Source organism: Corvus kubaryi, unplaced genomic scaffold, assembly GCF_017639235.1.
Source record: "Corvus kubaryi isolate FWS band 111438036 unplaced genomic scaffold, C.kubaryi_AGA036_p1.0 132, whole genome shotgun sequence".
Classification (NCBI taxonomy): Eukaryota; Metazoa; Chordata; class Aves; order Passeriformes; family Corvidae; genus Corvus; species Corvus kubaryi.
Window position 1 is genome coordinate 5,704,279 of NW_024580666.1, and position 7,572 is coordinate 5,711,850.

Sequence of the window (7,572 nt, forward strand, 5' to 3'; positions counted from 1 at the left end):
TCAAAGGCTGTTTTCCAACTGAAATCCAGTAAGATTTATCATTCTGTCACCTCCTTTACTTGTAATAAAAACTGCTGTTTAATTGAAGTCATGTTGCTACTTCTGTGTAAAATACTTTGGCTGTTATGAAAATTACAACAATCCATAACATCTGTATTTCAGACTGCAGACCTAAAACTATGTCAACAGTTACCTAATTCAATTTTTCTAAGTGCACTATTACTTGCTGTTGGACAGCATCAGTCCTTGAAAAGGCTCTTAAAAATGTATCTAAACAATACAGGTAATTAAATCTAGGCTATACTCTTTTGTAGTTGATCAGCTGACATGTCAACAATTGGGGAGTTCAGTAAACCAGTCCAGCCAAGCAAGCCAGGTTAATGCAAGGATTTTAAATACTTTGCTAGCTAGTGAAAACTGAGCCAGAACTAGGTTACAGTATGATCACGTCAGCAGCTTCTCCAGAGTCCTGAGGATTTTGTAACAAACAGCAGCATGACTGAAGAACAATTAGGGCATTTCCCTGTCCTCAGACTGGTCCAAACAGCATCTACACTCCTAATGAAAAGACATAGCCTCCCTCCTAGGTATGGGGGTATTCTGAGGGTCCAGGCAGAAATTAACTTTCCTCTGGAAATTTTATATAAATATCATAGCATTTCTATGCTAAAAACCCCAAATCAAACCAAAGCACACATTTCTAAACCAAAATCTGAATTTTCCAGAGCAAAAATGAATGGCCAGCTTAACATATCTTCAGGGATATCACTTCTCAAATACAAGGACTAATGATTCTTTCTTAATAAACATTAGAAATTTTTCTAAATTAATTAATTAATTACTTCTTAATAAACGTGTGACAGCCCATCTATTTCTGCAACATGCAGGCAGCTGTATACTGGCAAGCAGAGGCATTTCAGGGCGCTTGACAAGGACTGTGGAGGAAGCACTAGGTGGCAGGACACCAGAGAGGAAGGCTGGAAGGAAGAGACTGGATTGGAGAAAAACGCATCACCATCCTGTGCCAGGATGTGCAAATGACGGCCAAGAGGCAGCCTGGCAGTCCTGAGAAGCAGTCAGGGCCAGCTCAGAGAGACTCAAGAGCCATTCAAACCACAAACCCCATCACCCCAATCACCTGTGGGTGTCACCAGGAAAGGCTCAGCTCTTTGCCAGCTGCTGTTTCTCTCCAGGGCTGTTGGTACTATAAACAGTCAGAGATGGTGCACAGGGGTTGAATCTCTCATTCATTTTCCAACATCGGGGTGTTGGACTAACTTGCCCAGCTTTAATTTTAAACAAAGGTTTCTGACTCCAAATCTACCCCTGCACAAATTGCTCAACAAATAGTTCTAATTAATAAATTTGCAAAAATAATGACTTGTAAAGACAGAGAGGCAGCTTTCTCTGCTCAGTAATTTATATGATAGAAAATCCCTTCTTGCTGCTGTTATTAAAAAATCCAGCTCGACTGATGAAAGTTGATGTTTCACATGTTTTTTGGCAACACAGGAACAAGCTATAATTTTACTTATTAAACACAAACTCTTATAATCTTGTCATTCAAAAGACTTTGCAGTAAATTAATCATCAGAATAATTACTGGCCTGCTTTGATGTAAATCAATCTAAGGAGTAACCAAAGGCTTTTTAAAGTTGCTTTTTTTTTTTTTTTTCTGGAGCACACTTCAGATGATAGAAGAACTATTTACACAGAATATTTTAAAAAGCACATTTCCCTCTCTCAAAACAAAACCCCTGTCACATCTTCATGAGGATTCCATGCCCTGGTAAGTGGCACACAACTTGCCTTTTCCCTTGCACCTCCATGGAAGGTTTTAGTGTGGAAAATAAACAGGATGTCTTCAGCTCTGTCATTAACTAGAATCTGCATCAGTAGGTAATTCTGCTCACATATATCTCATAAATCTTGCTGGGAGTCACAGCAGAAGGAGCAGAAGCACATGCCCATGGAGAACTGAAAGATCCATGCAAATGCCAGCACCAGCTGAGCCACCTGCCTGCCACTTCCTGCGGTGGCTAATCCAGCCCATGCCAATCCAGGCAGTTTTACAACAGATTTTTGCCAGCTGTGTGCTAGCAGTTTAACAGCAAAAAATGCCACAGTGATGTTCATACTGTCAGTGCACTGGTTGCCACTGACAGGAGGAAAGATATTGCCACCTGGATGTCTCTCTTGCTCAAGAGAACAAGCACAAGCACCTTCTGCTTCTCCAGTTTCAAGACTCTTACATGGCAAATTATTCTTTTTGTCTTTCTTCTTTTCTTTTAAAGTAGCCTTATTTATTACAGAATTTTGCAGGATTACTAAATACAATTGTATTTAGTGATAGTTATAGTCCATGTCACGATGTACTGTAATGTAACTAAATATGTAGATAAGAACTTTAAAACATGGAACCACAAGAAAAATTTTAATTGCAACAGAAATATTTCTGTCTGCCTACACATTGTGTTTGTTTAAAGTCGATTCCTCTTCCCATAGTAGAGAAATGCCACATCCATATTTAAAATCAGAAGTATTGACAAAATCTTCTGAGTGCATAAAGCTGTTTTGACAAAACATGAGTGCCTGCCATGCTGCAGCTACTAAAATGAAACAGCTCATCAATTTACCAAAACTCTGCCTACAGACAAGGCATTCTCCAGCCTTCAGGAAACCTGATGCTTTTCTTATGCAGGAAGAAATCCTCATCATGCTGAACTCAGGAGAAACTGCTGCTGACTTCAACACGGCAAACTGCTAAGAGACTGACAGGGCTATCATTATGCTTTAAATGAAGCTTATGCACATGCATTCATGAATAGGAACTGCAACAGCAGAAAGGCTTAATGCAACAGTTATAAGGGAACTGAAGAATGCAGAAAGAAGATGCTGCAGTTCAAGATTACTCTCACAAAAAACCTAATCTGAACAGAAGATCAAATGTTTAAATTTTTTTTTCCTTTAGCATGTCAAAATCTCACATTTCTTAGGCTGTCTGTCACAGAGCACTGTCAGAATGGAGACAGAATCTGCTGGTTGAATTACAGTGTGGTTTCTCAAGGACTTATCCAGTATTTATTCTGAAATTACACATAAATTATTAATTACCTCCTTTAAAGTATAAGCAAGCCTTTGGCTTCATAGTATTTCTATAATCTTTCACAGTATAAAACAAAAGAGTTTATGATATCTGTAATTCCTTACCAAAATAAAGAAATCTTTTTGTAAGTTTTGTTTGTAAATATTTTATTAAAAAACATCTTTTAATGCTGTTAGTCAATACATGTGTAATAATACTTTGATAAAGTATCACGTAGTAATATGTATTTTGGATTCAGGAATGTAATGGTTTTAACTAAATCATCAGAGCTCTGTTCTGCTCCAGTCCCTTCTAAACTGTCTTTTTTTTTTCTAGAATTTAAACAAACTCATTCTTTGTCAAGGTACATCATCCTTAAGGCCTTGCAAATGTTTTAGCAATTGAACCAAAACAAAGAGAGAGCTCAGCTTTCTTTCTGAAGACCACGTTGCTTTTGAGCTTAAAAAGGTGCCTGCAGCTTTCAAGCAGTTAGTGGCAAATCAGCAAGAAAGAAATCAGAGGAGAAGAAGGGGCACTTAAAAATCAAAACAGTAAAGTGCACAGCTATACCATCCAAAATTGTATTAATCTTGCTGGACTGTGGATATTTAATACAATTTGGCTTGCATGAAACATACAATCACGATTAGACAGAAAGGATTTTCTTTTTTTTTCCTGAAGTCATCTACAGGATCTATGGAATTCAATTTTCAAGGGTAACATAGTGCAGCTCTTTGGATATTGATTAGTTTCCTAAGTCCACAAGGAGATGAAGAAGCGGGAAAGGTGTGGAGGGACACAAGGTGTCCTCTTGCCGTCTGTTTTATTTAGATGCCTGTACTCTCCAGTTCCCCATCCTCCAGCCCTAATGCAGCATTTGAACTAGAAATCATAAAGAGTTTCTCTTTATTTGTGTACTGTCTTTGAGTTTGCTGGGATTGCTCCCCTGTTTGTTCTCTGCTGGTAGCCTTGAGGGGGTCCATCTTCTCAACTGGTTCCTCCTCACAGTCTGGAATTTTACTGGTGTTGGCAACTGACTCCAAGGAGGTGCCTGCCTCCTCCAGGTGGCTGTAGCCCTTATTGCTGCTGGAATGCTCAGACTGGGAGCTCTGCGAGTCCGTCGTGGTGATGGCAGGAGGAGCTGAAGGAGGTGATCCCCCCAGATCTAGAGATTTGGAGTAGCTAGGAGATGCCTTTACCAAGAGGCTGGAGTCCAGGACCCTCCTGACAGCTGGTGACCGAGGTGGCTCAGGGGAAAGGGGACACCTGGCATCGGGCAAACAGCTGGTGCTCTGCCGCCGGAGAACCAGCTTGTGCCTCCTTGTTGCACAGCCTCCCTTGATGTTGCTGCTGCTGAGGTCAGTTAGGCTCAGTTCAAACTCCCCCCGTGGGATCTCCTGGGCTCCCCGCTCACCAAGTGGTCTCTGCCAGCCTCCCCCTCCATTGCCTGGCCCCAAGGGCAGGAGGGTGAAGGTGCTCAGCGAAGAGCCAACGATGGAGCTGGCCGTGCTGCAGCGCTCACAGCTCTCCGGTGGGCTGCAGGGTGGGCTGGTGTCAGGGCGGCCAGCAAGGGCAGCACGCTCCCGGCAGATGCTGTACACAGCCTCAGCCAGGCTGGGTGGCTGAGGTGGGCCGCAGAAGGAGGAACGCTGTGGTGAGGACACCAGATCCGGCGGAGAAAGGCAGACACCCAGTCCTGGTGGCCAGGAGCTCTTGGCCAGCATGGCTGCAGTACCCAGGCCTTCACCGCCAGGTTTTAGCTCCAGGCTCCGGGACTGCACATAGTTGACAAAGCCATTGAGAGGGGCTGAGGCTGGGGTGCCTCCATCCTTGGCCCGCAGGCTGTGGGCATCAATGACGGTGGAGTAGAGGTCACGCAGGTTGATGATCTTAGTCTTCTTGTCGCGGTTTTCGTGCAACACCGCGTTGGCGCAGATGAAGAGGAAGATGCCGATACCCATGATGAGAGGGCCCAGCACCTTCAGCTTGTCCGAATGCAAGTAGCTCGAGAAAAGACGGAAAAGGAAACCCGCTGAGGCCTGAGGGGATGAGGAAGTACGGGGGGACCCACCGGTGGTAGCAGTGGTGGAGGTGTTGGCTCTGGGGGGTGACTCCAGGTGGATCCCTGCTTGCACCCCTTCCTGGCTCTGGGAGCGGTTCGTGGGGGTGCCACCCTGCGGTGCTGGGTGCCGGCCCTTGCCAAAGCTGCTTTCTCTGTACACCTGGCTGGGCTTTGGCCAGTAGCCCACCACAGCCAAGGCAATGCCCACCAGCAGTACCAGGATGCCACAGAGGGCAATGAACCCCGAGAGGGAGCACAGCTTGAGCTTGCCTTTCACCACCACCACATCATTCTTGCGCTTTTTTTTGGCCTTGCGTTTGCGTTTGGGGATTTGGCTCTGGGGTTTCAAGGGGTCCTGTTTCCTGGCTGAGATCCTCAGGAGGCCTCCAGTGGCAATCATGGCTGGCTACCAGCGCACTGCCCCCCACGGCCAATCCAGCTCCTGCAGGGAAAGGGAGAAGAGAAGAGGATGAGGACCAAGGGCAGACCTGCAACACAAGAGATGTCTCTGCTTGCTCTTCCTCCTTCAAAGTCCTGTTAATTAAAACCCTGAACAAGTGGGATGGGGGTTGACACCGACAGGTAGGTCTCCCTTGCCCACACAGCTCCTGTGTGTGAGAAAGAAACAAGCAGACCAACAGCATCAAAGCAGCCACATGTCCCACTATGCTCTTGCCAAACAGCTAATTAATTTCTTTATGCTCCAGGTAAATGACAGCACTAATAGTATCCACTAAAGTAAACAAAAAAAAGACGTTGCTCATTTCAGAAAGAGTTTGCAAAGCCCCAGATCTCAGAGGACGCCAAGCCCCTAATATGTTCTGGGGTTACACTGCACACTGACTGTGGTTAGTGATGTCATCCAGGATTTGAGGGGATGGGAGAAATAAAAGCAGAAAGGCAGTATATTTGATCTATAGATACCATTTGTTTCATTGCACTACTTACATACTACTGGAGTGAGGGTTAAACATATTACTTGTCTTGCTTAAATGAGTGGGAAAGGAATTACTGTGAAATTCACAAGGGAAACATTTGAACATTGGAAAGTGGTGCCCTGTGAAAGTTTCTTCCTAGCCATTTGCACTTGATCTGCAATATTAGAAATGCATCTCCCTCCTGAGGTCCAGAGGCATCCCTAGTTTGGGAACATGTGCGATGTTCCAGGTAACTGTTACGTAACACTGACAAATTCAACCCCTTCCCCCCCTGCCCTCAGAAGGGGGAGATGGTGGCTGCCAGGTAAGAGACGGCAGGTCAAATCCTATTAAAGGAGAAGTGAAACTCCATGAGTCACCCGGGGAAACCCGAAGAGGGAAACTGTCAGGGGACTAAACACTGAGCATTTGTGGCTTTTGTCTTACTGGACCATCAGAAGTCATCTCGCTGTTCCCGTGATCTGAGCTAAACAACACAGTGTGTAGGAGCATTTCTTCACTGTGCAATTCTTTTTGGAACCTATTTCTTCATGCTACCGAGAAGCAGGATCCCCTCCCCCTTTTCTCTTTCTGAGCGTCCTATTATTTTTTCTTTGACGGGGCAAAAGATGACATCACTGAATATAATACGACTCACAAAGTTCAATTAATCGCACTGAAAGGCAATTAAGTAAGCACCTAAAACCGCCCCCCCGTCTCCTCTTTGCCTGTTCAGCCTTTAAATCTCATCTATCTTCTGTTCTAATGCCAGAATTGCCACATATGCAGTAATACTGTGTCCCATTTACTCTGTTTGTATTTTCCCCAGAAAAAAGATGGGTGTTGTCAGCAAGGACGTTGTTAAATTACTCTCCAAGGTACTGCACGCTCAAAACAAAGAGCAGAGATTTCTCTTTCCTACCGCTGAACTATTTATTAAAAATAGAAAAAAAAAGAAAAAGGGAGCGCATTTTGTTGATGCAAAAGTGTAATTATCGGGGCATGCTTTGCTGTAACTGCCGATCCTTTGATCTCATTTTCCGCTGCCCCACTAGCCAGCTGCCCGTCTCCTCTCCACGGCGATAACAGATGGTCATCAGCTCCGAGGAACGCTCCCAGTCCGGCATCGCCGGGCACTTAGTTTCGGCGATGGTGAGAGCAGCGCTCGGCAGGCGAAGGAGGGCACGGCCGGGCCGCCGGCCATCGCCAGCGGCCGCAATGCCATGAAACCACCCGGACGGGAACCGCGGGGCTGGAGCCACATCCCGCACGAACGGACCACAACCCCCCATCCATCTCCAGCAGCCGGACCCGCAAGCACCACGACCTTTCCCGGCAAAGCCCAAACACAGCTGTAACAGTACTAACAGCACCCGGCTTAACTCCTTCCCACCCTGGGCTCGCACGCGGGACTCGCCGCGCTCCGGCTGCCGGGATGCCCGGCACCAGCCCCCGGGGCGCCGCTGGCTCCGGCCGCTCCGGCCGCGCAGCTCCCGCCGCCGCGGCAG

General features: G+C 45.9%; 1 protein-coding gene across 1 annotated transcript; it reads right to left on the reverse strand.

The window, feature by feature from the left end:
• Positions 1-3,332: 3,332 nt before the first annotated feature.
• Positions 3,333-5,630, reverse strand: TMEM200C (transmembrane protein 200C). Its single transcript, XM_042031034.1, has one exon. The coding sequence runs from the start codon at positions 5,545-5,547 to the stop codon at positions 3,913-3,915; it is 1,635 nt and encodes a 544-aa protein (XP_041886968.1). The 5' UTR covers positions 5,548-5,630; the 3' UTR covers positions 3,333-3,912.
• Between the last annotated feature and the right edge of the window lie 1,942 nt (positions 5,631-7,572).